This window comes from Salvelinus sp. IW2-2015, linkage group LG26, assembly GCF_002910315.2.
Source record: "Salvelinus sp. IW2-2015 linkage group LG26, ASM291031v2, whole genome shotgun sequence".
Classification (NCBI taxonomy): Eukaryota; Metazoa; Chordata; class Actinopteri; order Salmoniformes; family Salmonidae; genus Salvelinus; species Salvelinus sp. IW2-2015.
Window position 1 is genome coordinate 18722775 of NC_036866.1, and position 14040 is coordinate 18736814.

General features: G+C 41.1%; 1 protein-coding gene across 2 annotated transcripts in view; it reads right to left on the reverse strand.

Moving 5' to 3' along the window:
* LOC111953069 (cadherin-13-like) overlaps positions 1–14040 on the reverse strand; it is a 692508-nt gene that overhangs the window by 5611 nt on the left and 672857 nt on the right. For both annotated transcript variants that reach the window (XM_070435180.1, XM_023972160.2), the window contains 2 exons: positions 6678–6908; positions 4968–5186 (listed from right to left, as the gene is read on the reverse strand). In XM_070435180.1, coding sequence (XP_070291281.1) covers positions 4968–5186; positions 6678–6908 — 450 coding nt within the window. The remainder of the gene's footprint in view (positions 1–4967; positions 5187–6677; positions 6909–14040) is intronic.

Consider the following 14040-nt stretch of genomic DNA (forward strand, 5'->3'; position numbering starts at 1 on the left):
GGATAGATACATACCCAAAGGGAGTGTGAGTGAGATAGAGAGATATGGAGAGAAAATGAAGAGATGAAGAAAAGAGATAGTGATTGTAAACCAGGGATGGCTGGAGGTTGAGAGATAGATAGAGACAGAGAGTGAATGAGTGATAAAGAAGAAGAAAAACAGAGAGAAGGGGAAGTGAGAGAGAGAGCAAGAGAGATGAGGGACAGAGAGAGAGAGAGAGACAGAGAGAAAGAGAGCGAGAGAGATGTGCGGTAGAGAGAGAGAATCAGTGACTGCTTGGCATGATCGGAACTGTGGGTGTCTTAGGCTCAACACTCTCAATGGCTCCACTGTGTGTTGAATTACAGATTACCCCGTCGCCTCCCTCCTCTGGCTCCTCTCCTGCCGAACACTGCACAGAACTCAGCCATAACACCAGCTCAGCCCCAATCCCCCTCTGAACACAGGATAGGCATCTATATAGACTGGCTGTTAGATCTCCTTCATTATGCCTCCCATTCCCAATCGAGAAGTAAATTATACATTTTATCACTAATGGTATAAATGAGATATACAGCTTGAGCTCCCAACAGGAGTCCCTGGGAAGCTCCTGGCTGTAGCAGGGGATGCCAGACTAACGGTGGGGGAGACACAGAAACATCATAAAAACGGAAGAGATGCTGGGAACACGCCTAAAAGTAGCTGCGAAGATGTTTGAGATTTAATGAACGCGTATACTACCCAGGGCATGTCAATATTAGCAGCAGCAGCTTATCACCCTCAACAAGCTTAGATATTATCGCCTGTCTGGGTAAAGGCAGAATGTGGAGTCTGGATATAACTGCTGCTGTTTACTTCTATGGTTTAATAGTTTAAGAACATTATGGACTCTATTTTAACAAACCTAATGCAATGGTCAAACCTAATGCAATGGTCAAACCTAATGCAATGGTCAAACCTAATGCAACGGTCAATCTAAGCGCTGGGCGGTAGTGCTATAAGTTCGAGGGTGTATCAGGAATATTTTAGCTATTTTTATAAGCACAGTTATTGGCGCAGATGCTGGTATTGGCTCGAAAGGGCTGGGTTTTGATGAATAAACAAGTTGTGGGTGTGTCGAGGCTTGGACCCTGACCGGCCAATCAGAACGTGCTCCATGGCTAAATATGTGGTTGCTTCAAGATCTGTATTTATTGTCTTTTATGTATTGCCTTGGAATCAACTCCAATTCCAATGTTTCATTTCATTTATTTGAGTAAGGACAGATGAAATAACGTTGACACATTGCAATATACAACATTAAGATGCATTGCATCATAACGTAAGCTTGTGCTAATTTACAGTGCCCGTCCCTAGATAGACAGTAACATAACAAGAAAATTCAGGAAAGAAACACAAAAAAAGAAAGAAAATACTAAATAAATAAAGACTTACATATTCATAGAAGTACATACTGTATACATACATTTATATACATACATGCACACATACATAAACAACAACAAACAAAAACAGCAAAAAATACAAACTAAACATACAGTTTCACAAACACAGACCCAAACCAAGCCAAGCCACGTCTTAAAAACCCAAGCCGATGGAGAATAGTCATTGCCCTCTAGCCCAGAACCTTGCCCTCTAGTCTAGAACCAGAAACCGTTTTAGGAGGTCTATAAGTGATTTTTACTTTATGTTTAAACTCACTAAGATTTTGCCAATTCTTAATGTCATCCGGAAGCAAGTTCCAGAGTCAAACTCTTTTCACACAGATTGTTGACTGAGCAATAGCAAACCCTGCACATTAGAATTCTACAGTTAGCGCTAGTGCCCCCGAGTGCATGTACCTGTAGATTGCAATATTGTCACTAAGTTACAAAGTGATTGTGACATGAGTCCACACAAACATGTAAAAATCTAAATCACATCGATAAATGTACTGTCAAAACTAAACAAATGATGTGTCCTTAGCACATTGCAGTGATGGTGTCTTATCGGCTTTTTGTCTAGAATTGTCAAGGCTCTATTGTAGAGTGATTCTGTGTCCATGTTGTCATGCAGTAGGATAATCGTGAAATTATTATTGTGTGTAAAAACAAAGTGCAGTATCAAAGCGTTTCTAATTAACTTAAAACAAATGAGACTTGCTTTCACTGTTCTGCATATTTTTGTTGTTGCATGTTTATCAAACTTAAGTTTAGAGTCTAAAATGATTCCAAGGTATTTAACATCAGAAACCTGCTTGATTCGCTCTCCTTTGACCATAATGTTGAGTGATTCTACCATTGGCTGTTAATCAGTTATAGTTTGTTAAACAGCTTACAGAAACAAAATAACTAAATGTAGACCTATCCCATCTTTGCTAAATACAGTGCCTTCGAAAATATTCAGACCCCTTGACTTTTTCCGCATATTGTTACGTTACAGCCTTATTCTAAAATGGATGAAATAAACAAAAATCCTCAGCAATCTACACACAATACCTCATAATGACCAAGCAAAAACAGGTTCTTAGAAATGTTTGCAAATTTATTAAACATTAAAAACAGAAATACCTTATTTACATAAGTATTCAGACCCTTTGCTATGAGACTCGAAATTGAGCTCAGGTGCATCCTGTTTCCATTGATCATTCTTTCTACAACTTAATTGGAGTCCACCTGTGTTAAATTCAATTGATTGGACATGATTTGGAAAGGCACACACCTGTCTATATAAGGTCCCATAGTTGACAGTGCATGTCAGAGAAAAAACCATGAGTTCGAAGGAATTGTCCGTAGCGCTCTGAGACAGGAATCTGTCGAGGCACAGATCTGGGGAAGGGTACCAAAAATATTCTGCAGCATTGAAGGTCCCCAAGAACACAGTGGCATCCATCATTCTTAAATGGAAGAAGTTTGGAACCACGAAGACACTTCCTAGAGCTGGCCGCCCAGTCAAACTGAGCAATCGGGGGAGAAGGGCCTTGGTCAGGGAGACCAAGAACCCGATGGTCACTCTGACAGAAGTCTAGAGTTCCTCTGTGGAGATGGGCGAACCTTCCAGAAGGACAACAATCTCGCAGCACTCCACCAATCAAGCCTTTCTGGTAGTGGCCAGACGGAACCCTCTTCTCAGTTAAAGGAAAATGACAGCCCTCTTGGAGTTTGCCAAAAGGCACCTAAAGACTCTCAGACCATGAGAAACAAGATTCTCTGGTCTGATAAAACCAAGATTGAACTCTTTGGCCTGAATGCCAAGCATCACGTCTGGAGGAAACCTGGCACCATCCCTACGGTGAACCATGGTGGTGGCAGAATCATGCTGTGGGGATGTTTTTCAGAGGCAGGGACTGGGAGACTAGTTAGCACAGCACAGGAAAGCACAGAGAGATCCTTGATGAAAACCTGTTCCAGAGCGCGCAGGACCTCAGACTTGGGAAAAAGTTCACCTTCCAACAGGACAACAACCCTAAGCACACATTCATGACAACACAGGAGTGGCTTTGGGAGAAGTCTCTGAATGTCCTTGAGTGGCCCAGCCACAGCCCGGACTTGAACCCGATCGAACATCTCTGGAGAGATCTGAAAATAGCTGTGCAGCAACGCTCCCCATCCAACCTGACAGAGCTTGAGACAATCTGCAGAGAAGAATGGGAGAAACTGCCCAAATACAGGTGTGCCAAGCTTGTTTCATCATACCCAAGAAGACTCGACGCTGTATTCACTGCCAAAGGTGCTTCAACAAAGTACTGAGTAAAGGGTCTGAATACTTATGTAAATGTCATATTTCAGTTTTTTATGTTTACTAAATTTGCTTTGTCATTATGGGGTATTGTGTGTAGAATGACGAGGAATTTATTTTATTTTATCCACTTTAGAATAAGGCTGTAACGTAACAATGTGGAACAAGTCAAGGGGTCTGATTACTTTCCGAATGCACTGTATGGTAGAGACATGGGGTTTGGACTATTGTTTTTTTTACGGAATTTTCTATTGAATGGACATATATCTATAAACCTTGAATTAATTAATAATTTTATGGGGAACACCTTAAAAACTAGCATCACTACATCTCTATCATCATGACAGTATGCGGGTGTTTGTTAAGCCTCCATTCAGGTGTGCTGCAGACATACTAAAAAGTATGAGGTGGACGTCATCTGAATTAATTACATTTTTAGGGACTATAACACATTACTGGAGGTTTCACCTATTGAGCGAAGTTTCAGTTCAACCTATAGAGCTCGTTACCCCTTAGAACTGCTGTATACTCACAGAGTAGGGACAGCAGGACTAGAGTTACTGTATACTCACAGAGTAGGGACAGCAGGATTAGAGTTACTGTATACTCACAGAGTAGGGACAGCAGGACTAGAGTTACTGTATACTCACAGAGTAGGTAGAGCAGGACTAGTTACCATATTGTTATGTTCCCAGTTTCTGTGTTGTTGTGGGTTTGTATGTGTGTCTATTTCAGGAAATGGCTTCCAGGATTCCTAAAGCAGCTGATTGGAGCTCTGACCCCTCCCTCTCGTCAGAGGATACAGCTGTTTCTTCAATTAGCAACTCCTTCTCCAGCTTGATAAAAGCCCGTGTTCCTTCCTCAGAGAGGAGAGCTACTTTTTATGTCCTGTGTTGGTTGTTGTGGTGGTCAGCCCCTTTCACCCACGTTACTGTGTGTTAGGAATAATACATTCCCTGTAAAGGGTATTTTTCTCTACATCTGTCATTATTCCCCGCACCTATCTTCACATACTTTTTTCACTCCATGGGGAGTTGAGATGTAAAGGGGTGTTGCATTCCCTCCTCCAAGAGGCGTACGTAACACTTATACTTACAGAGTAGGGAGAGCAGGACTAGAGTTGCTATATACTGACAGAGTAGAGGGAGTAGGCCTAGAATTACTATATACTCACAGAGTAGGGAGAGCAGGACTAGAGTAGGGAGAGCAGGCCTAGAGTTACTATATACTCACTGAGTAGGAGAGCAGGCCTAGAGTTACTATATACTCACAGAGTAGGGAGAGCAGGACTAGTCCCAGCAGCAACATCAGGTTGGAGCGTTCAGAGCCAGCACCACTGCAGTCCATTCTGTTTTTCTTACAGGTGCACACCTGGACCTTGACCTCGGTGCTGTTGGAGAGCGGAGGCAGTCCAGAGTCTGTCACCACCAGAGGCAACTGGTAGTTGGCCCTCTTCATATTCTGTAGCAGCATGATCTGAGCATGTGTGTCTAAAACATATACCAGCCAATGAGGTTAACTGACAAGATAATTATGTTTTGATACTATCATGCTGGATTACATGCTATACTCTACAAACATGAAAATTATACAGGCAAGAGATAAATTAATATAAATGCATAAGCACGCACACACTCGGCATGGGGTCAAATTCCAATGTAATCATAAAAAATGTAAAACATCTATTTCAATCTCAGTAAACTGAAAAGTTGAAGCTATTTATTTCAGACAGTTTTCCAACTGTACATTTTTAATTCAAATCACTTCCTGAATTGACTGTCTTCAATTTGAATTGACCCCCCTCAAAACACAAACACAAATGTTTGTGCATTAATGGATGGATGACAGACCCCTCTAGCATGCTTATAATGATAAGCCTTCTCACATGATATGGGATAAGCGATAGTATGATGTACCCCTGTAATTCACCACTATACCCATAAAAAAACATTGGCCGGGACTGCCTGTAGCAGCCTAGGGAGTGTACTGTTCTGTAGATAGCAGCCTAGTGAGTGTACTGTTCTGTAGATAGCAGCCTAGTGAGTGGACTGTTCTGTAGATAGCAGCCTAGTGAGGTGTAACTTTTCTGTAGATAGCAGCCTAGTGAGTGTAATGTTCTGTAGATAGCAGCCTAGTGAGTGGTCCTGTTAAGTAGATAGCAGCCTAGTGAGTGTAATGTTCTGTAGATAGCAGCCTAGTGAGTGTCCTGTTAAGTAGATAGCAGCCTAGTGAGTGTAATGTTCTGTAGATAGCAGCCTAGTGAGTGTACTGTTCTGTAGGTAGCAGCCTAGTAAGTGTCCTGTTAAGTAGATAGCAGCCTAGTGAGTGTACTGTTCTGTAGATAGCAGCCTAGTAAGTGTCCTGTTGAAAGTAGATAGCAGCCTAGTGAGTGGACTGTTCTGTAGATAGCAGCCTAGTGGAGTTTACTGTTCTGTAAGGTAGCAGCCTAGTGAGTGTACTGTTCTGTAGGTAGCAGCCTAGTGAGTGGACTGTTCTGTAGGTAGCGCTAGTGAGTGACTGTTTCTGTAGGTAGCAGCCTAGTAAGTGGACTGTTCTGTAGGTAGCAGCCTAGTGAGTATACTGTTCAGTAGATAGCAGCTAGTGAGTGTACTGTTCTGTAGGTAGCAGCCTAGTGAGTGGACTGTTCTGTAGGTAGCAGCCTAGTGGAGTGGACTGTTCTGTAGGTAGCAGCCTAGTGAGTGGACTGTTCTGTAGGTAGCAGCCTAGTGAGTGGCTGTTCTGTAGGTAGCAGCCTAGTGAGTGGACTGTTCTGTAGGTAGCAGCCTAGTGAGTGGACTGTTCTGGTAGGTAGCAGCCTAGTGAGTGTACTGTTCTGTAGGTAGCAGCCTAGTGAGTGTACTGTTCTGTAGGTAGCAGCCTAGTGAGTTGACTGTTCTGTAGGTAGCAGCTTAGTGAGTGGACTGTTCTGTAGATAGCAGCCCAGGGAGTGTAATGTTCTGTAAGTAACAGTCTGAACTCACTGTTGACCCTGGAGACCTTCCACGTCTTCTCCAGCCCTGGCTGTTTCCCCAGCTCGATCTTGAAGGGCCCAGTGTTGGGGTGGATGTCCCTGTCCCGTCCCCCCACTATCACCACACTGTCCTTGGCGTCTTCACACACCCGTACCACAGATGGGTGAACGTAGGGAGCATTGTCATTGTAGTCCTCCAGGTGGATGACCAGAGTGCCAGTACCAGTGGCTGGTGGGCTACCTGTGAGAAGGACACAATTTACACCTGTTAGTAAAACATCAACAACACAGCTATCTCTGTTACTAACACAGCATTGTTCTGAAAGCCTAGTGTACTGTAACTCTAAACATTTCTCTGGTGTTTTGGGACATTTTTATTTCAAGTTTGCCAAGTCTATCCCCCTGCAACTATTTCCAAGTATCAGTTTCTTTCCACTTGAATCCAGTCAGGCGGTTCCAACTTTCTCAGATACTAGCTCTGTGGTTAACTTATCTCTTTCCTTTGACTCTGAGCTTCATTTAACTTTATAAAGAACTGTACAAAACAAACTGCGTTTAATTTCCAGACCAAAGGGTTTGGCCGTCATTGTAAATAAGAATTTGTTCTTAACTGACTTTCCTAGTTAAATAAAAGGGGGGAAAAGTGGTTGAGAGAGACCAGGCTTGGCACCGAGAGCAGGTCTTTGTTGTTTAGATGAGATTACTCTTAACTGAATGATGCAGAGAGATGGCACTGCAGCATCAGACATGGTGTGCTGTATGAGTTTGTCTAAGTCCCAAATGGCACCCTATTCCTCTAATCTCTATGCAACAGAAAGTCTATATCCAAAATGGTACCTTATTCCCTAGTGCACAACCTTTGGCCAAAAGTAGTAAACTAGGAAATAGGGTACCATTTGGGACACAGTCTTTCTGTTGCATAGAGCTTAGAGGTGATTTGAAAAGTGGCTGCATGCAAAACAACTCTGGAAGTCACTGGCAATTACCCACATATGACAAGATCACAATTAGAGAATCATCTTACCGCTATCTGCTTTCCAGGTACCTGGAAAAGTTTGAGTGAATAGGAGGCGTTCATGTCATGATGCGTGTGTCATTGATGTCAAACTGTTTCAAACGAGGGCCTATTTCATTTTCATGGCCGTGTTATTAGTCAGGTGGTGCTTTGAGCGGTGGCATTTTCTGGAGAAAGACTAAACAGAGACAGGATAAACCTTACGAAGCACTGTAAACCCCACCTAAAATTATACCTATAAAGTTTTTACTATAAAAATCCCAGCAGATATAGGTTTATCTAGACTGGAGATAAACTTCTCAGACACACTGACCCGTAGGGCAGAGTGGGGTTAGGTGAGACAAAGGGTTAGTTGAACCAACCATTGTTTCTTGGAAACATAAACAAAAATAATTGCTGCGAGCGGCAATTAAAAGGGTTCACAGGATGACAGAATGGACACAATATCAGTTGGATAACAAAGCATTTTCATGTTTATCTCTCAATACCACGACGATGATGCAAGTGAAGTTTAGTCTAATACCATAGTTTATGAATATTTATAAATATACACTACATGACCAAAAGTATGTGTACAGTACACCTACTCGTCGAACATTTCATTCCAAAATCATGGGCATTAAAACTTCTTATGGCTGCAATCCCGCTAACGGGATCGATATGACAACAGCCAGTGAAAGTGCAGGTTGCCAAATTCAAACAACAGAAATCTCATAATTAAAATTCCTCAAACATACATGTGTTTTATATCATTTTAAAGGTAATCTTGTTGTTAATCCCACCAAAGTGTCCGATTTCAAATAGGATTTTCAGCGAAAGCACCACAAACGATTATGTTAGGTCACCGCCAAATCACAGACAAACACAGTCATTTTTCCAGACAAAGATAGGAGTCACAAAAAGCACAAATAGAGATAACATTAATCACTAACCTTTGATGATCTTCATCAGATGACACTCATAGGACTTCATGTTACACAATAAATGTATGTTTTGTTTGATGAAGTTCATATTTATATCAAAAAATCGGAGTTTACATTGGTGTGTTACGTTCACTAGTTCCAAAAACATCCAGTGATTTTGCATAGCCACATCGATTCAACAGAAAAACTCATCATAAATGTAGATGATAATACAAGTTATACACATGGAATTATAGATATACCTCTCCTTAATGCAACCGCTGTGTCAGATTTCAAAAAAACTTTACGGAAAAAGCAAACCATGCAATAATCTGAGACGGCGCTCAGAACAATAGTCAAATTAGCCGCCATGTTGGAGTCAACAGAAACCAGAAATTACATGATAAATATTCCCTTACCTTTGATGATCTTCATCAGAATGCACTCCCAGGAATCCCAGGTCCACAATAAATTCTTGATTTGTTCGATAATGTCTGTTATTTATGTCCAATTAGCTACTTTTGTTAGCGCGTTTGGTAAACAATTCCAAAGTCACGAAGCGCGTTCACTAAAACCTGACGAAATGTCCAAAAGTTCCGTAACAGTCAGTAGAAACATGTCAAACGATGTATTGAATCAATCTTTAGAATATTGTTAACATAAATCTTGAATAACATTCCAACCGGAGAATTACATTGACTTCAGATGAGCAATGGAATGGAGCTCCCTCTCATGTGAACGCGCATGGTCAAAGAATGGTCACCTCATGGCAGACGTGACTAATTCTCCTCTCATTCGGCCCCCCTTCACAGTAGAGTCATCAGACAAAGTTCTACAGACTGTTGACATCTAATGGAAGCCGTAGGTAGTGCAAACTCGTTCATATCTCGCTGTGATTTCAATGGGATCTTGGTTGAAAATCGACCAGCCTCAGAATTTCCACTTCCTGTTTGGATTTTTTCTCAGGTTTTTGCCTGCCACATGAGTTCTGTTATACTCACATACATAATTCAAACAGTTTTAGAAACTTCAGAGTGTTTTCTATCCAATACTAATAATAATATGCATATATTAGCAACTATGACTGAGGTGCAGTCCGTTTAGTCTGGGCACCTCTGTGCACCTTTCATCCAAGCTACTCAATACTGCCCCTGCAGCCATAAGAAGTTAATATTGAGTTGATCCCCCCTTTGCTGCTATAACAGCTTCCACTCTTCTGGGAAGGCTTTCCACTAGACGTTGGAACATTGCTGTGGGAACTCGCATCCATTTATCCACAAGAGCATTAGTGAGGTCGAGCACTGATGTTGGGTGATTAGGCCTGGCTCGAAGTCTGCGTTCCATTTCATCCCAAAGGTGTTCGATGGAGTTGAGGTCAGGACTCTGTGCAGGCCAGTCAAGTTCTTCCACACCGATCTCAACAAAATATTTATGTATGGACCTCGCTTTGTGCATGGGGGCATTGTCATGCTGAAACAGGAAAGGGCCATCCCCAAACTGTTGCCACAAAGTTGGAAGCATTGTCTAGAATGTCATTGTATGCTGTAGCGTTACAATTTCACTTCACTGATTCTAAGGGGCCTAGCCTGAACCATGAAAAACAACCCCAGACCATAATTCGTCCTCCACCAAACTTTACAATTGGCACTATACATTCGGGCAGGTAGCGTTCTCCTGGCTTGTGTGCGGCTGCTCAGCCATGGAAACCCATTTCATGAAGCTCCCGATAAACAGTTACTATGCTGATGTTGCTTCCAGAGGCAGTTTGGAACTCGGGAGTGAGTGTTCAACCAAGGACATTTTTACGCGCTACCCTCTTCAGCACTCAGTGGTCTCAGCGGTCTCATTCTGTGAGCTTCTGTGGCCTACGACTTTGCGGCTGAGCCGTTGTTGCTCCTTGTTTCCATTTCACAATAACAGCACTTACAGTTGACCGGGGCAGCTCTAGTAGGGCAGAAATGTGATGAACTGACTTGTTGGAAAAGTGGTATCCTATGAAGGTGCCACGTTGAAAGTCACTGAGCCCTTCAGTAAGGCCATTCTACTGTCAGTGTTTGTCTATGGAGATTGCATGGCTGTGTGTTAAATTGTATACACCGGTCAGCAATGGGTGTGGCTGAAATAGCTGAATCCACTAATTTGAAGGGGTGTCAAAATACTTTTGTAGTGTATATATGCTGACTGCGCAAGAGGCAGGACTTCCTGTTTCTAATTTTCCCTGATAAAATATCCACTTTTTACTATGTTCAGACCACATAATAGGGCAATAATATGTGATTACACAGATATAATAATCACAATATTTCTCATTGTTTGTCTGCATAATTAAAATCTAACATGTATTTGCATGAGACAAAAATTGTCTCCTGTGATGCCACTGGTGCCAATTACATCTATAGCGCCACCAACTGGTGATTTAGGAGGAGATGAGACACAATCAGACACAACAGCTGTTCAATCTGAACTAAAGAAACAGATGGAAAAATTTGGGGAATTAATTTAAAAAAGTGCGATCCCAAAGGGAAATAATTTTTTCTCATTGTTAATGTGTTTATAGAAGGACAAGGACAAATTGTCACTTCTTCTGTCTGCATCCTCAGACTGTTCGTCAGCGAAACTATTTTGGGTGAGGTTCAACCTCCGAGAGTTAAGTTTCAGTATCAAAAATGGTTTGTTTTCTGTAGAAACCTCTTAAGTTTGATCTAAAGAGTGCAATTAGAAGCTGGAGTTTTGATGAAGATGGAGATAGTTTGGGACAAGGCCCTGTAATTTATTTTAACACAACACTAAAGAGACTATCAGCGAAGACAGATGTCACAGGAAACATGCAGATAATGGTCATTTATAGTGAGACAAGCAGACAGCGTGCTTGGCTAGAGTTTAATGAAGCCAATTGTTTTCTGTTGGCTTCCAAAATGAATATTCCTTCACCTAATCACTCACTGTCTCCCTCCTTCCTTCTCATCATCATCATATCCTCATAATCAACCTGTCTCAGCAACAAACAAAAAGAATGTCCTCTACTTCACTCTGCTTTGTCACGGAGATTAAATTAAACTAATATGTGTGTTGTGACATTAAATTATTATCCATTGTATGTTTGCATTCGAGTTTACAGGTATCTTGCATTCATAGGCAATTTGGTCAGAGTTCAACATTACATTAAACAAATTAATGTTACAACAGAGTAACAATATATTACCCTTCCCCTCTGTAGTAACCTGGTATATTTATGTTTACCAATAGATGGCAGTATTGACTCAAGACGGGTTTGCTTTCCGCTATCCGTAGCTATTTCCTATGTCTGCCTATATTACCATGATTAAGAAAGCTTCAGGTAGTTTAAGCCAGGTGCATAAGATAATGTAAAATCTAAGTTACAATTAAAGACTAAACCGTACGTAAGTCTCATGAGTCGTAATTCTAAGAAGCCTYTAAGGATACTACACCCTCCATATAGTCTACACAATATTGTTGGCAGTATAAATTCACAGAGTTTAAATTAATCTTTGTAACCATTGACATTGCGTGTTTAGAGAGAGAGCAGGCTTATTATGAATATTCCATTCTGGTATGCGTCAGGCTGCATGTCTAGATCCCTCCTCAGGTCCAATGAGTGAACCCAGTCAGTTCAGTTATCTGGTCTATTGTCAGAGCCCTGTCTGTGGGCCCCTGGGCTTGCAGCTCTGCTATTCTCCTGTAGCAGCCCAGAGATGAGAGGTGGACTGATTGACTTGTGGGGCTGGCAGGCTGGGAGGCTGCAGGCTGTGAGGAGAGACGCTCCCTTCTTCCTTCTCTTCGCAAGACGCTGTCTGGAGGCCAACACACTTTCCTGTTTTTCTCTCTCTCTGCTCTCTGGGAAGGAAATGAGGGACAGGTTTGTGTTGTGACCGGCAGCAGTTTGAAATGGAGCGAGCGGAGCTTCTCCCTGGCACACAGCGTGATGRGCAAAATCTATTTCTGCTCCTCTTTTCATCTGGGGAACAGGCTTTGTACAGCAGTACAGAATAAAAACAACATCACATGGGCTACAATGAAATAGAAGAATCCTGTGGTCAGTCAAATGCTCTTTATTTCTTGTAAGAGAAGGTTACTGTTGTGGAATATTTATTAAGAGAAAAATGTTTTTTTTGAGAAAAGGCTGTCCTCTTTATAATCTCTCCAAACACATAGGCTTTCTCTAGATGAAAGGGCCTACTCACATTCCACTAAAAGCTGAGAATGCGGCCATTCAAAACTCGTAGAAGTCTTACCTGGCTGGCTGCTGCTTCTTTTCTCATTAGAACACCCATTAAGTGTAGGAATACCAGCAACAGGGAGGGAGGATGCTCTTGGCTGGAAATGCTTATTATTGTTATTATTATTGTGATTATTTTCTCAGCTACTAAAGCAGCTGATGGATATTATTCATCCTAATCAGACAGGTTTTTTACATGGACGATACATTCAAGATAATATAAGACAAGTACCGGAAAACAATAGAACACTATGAAAAATCTGGGAAACCAGACCTGGTACTCATAGACTTTAAAAAGGCCTTTGATAAAGTACGACTGTAATTTATATATGAATGCTTGGACTATTTTAACTTTGGACAATCTCATACATTGGGTTAAAGTTATGTATATTAACCCCAGGTGTAAAATAGTAAATAATGGCTACTTCTCAGAAAGTATTAAACTGTCAAGGGGAGTAAAACAAGGCTGTCTTTTATCAGCATATTTATTTATTATTGCTATCGAAATATTAGCTATTAAAATCCGATCCAACAATAATATTAAGGGGGTATAAATCCAGGGTTTAAAAACAAAGGTGTCATTGTACGCTGACAGTTAATGTTTTCTTTTAAATCCGCAATTTGGATCCCTGCACAGCCTCATAGAGGATCTAGATAATAGTTCTAACCTCTCTGGATTACAACCAAATTAAGTGCACCATATTATGAGTTGGACCTAAAAAAGATACAACTTTTACATTACCGTGTAGTTTACCAAAAAAAATGTCCGACGGTGAAGTGGACATACTCGGTATTCATATCCCGAAAAAATGTGTTATCTCACTACCATATATTTTAAAAGAAAGTTAGTAAAATTAGATAMGATTTTGCTACCATGGAAGGGACAACACCTGTCTATTTGTGGAAAAGTCACCCTGGTCAACTCTGTCATATTCCAGTTGGCCTATTTATATGTGTTCCTGCCTACACATAATCTCCAGAATATTGCTATTTTTAAAACAAGCAATAGAAATCTGGTTGCAATTCTAGTTTAATCCACCAGAAAAGACAGAACAAAAATTATGGTTAAACTCAAATATACTAATTGATAAAAAAAAATTACTTTTCTGGATAAAATAAAAAACAATCTTTGTAAATTATGTGAGAAATTAGGACTGGTGGAGTTATGTCACACATGCAGTTAATTAACAGAAATATTTGGAAATGTCTGCTCTATTAA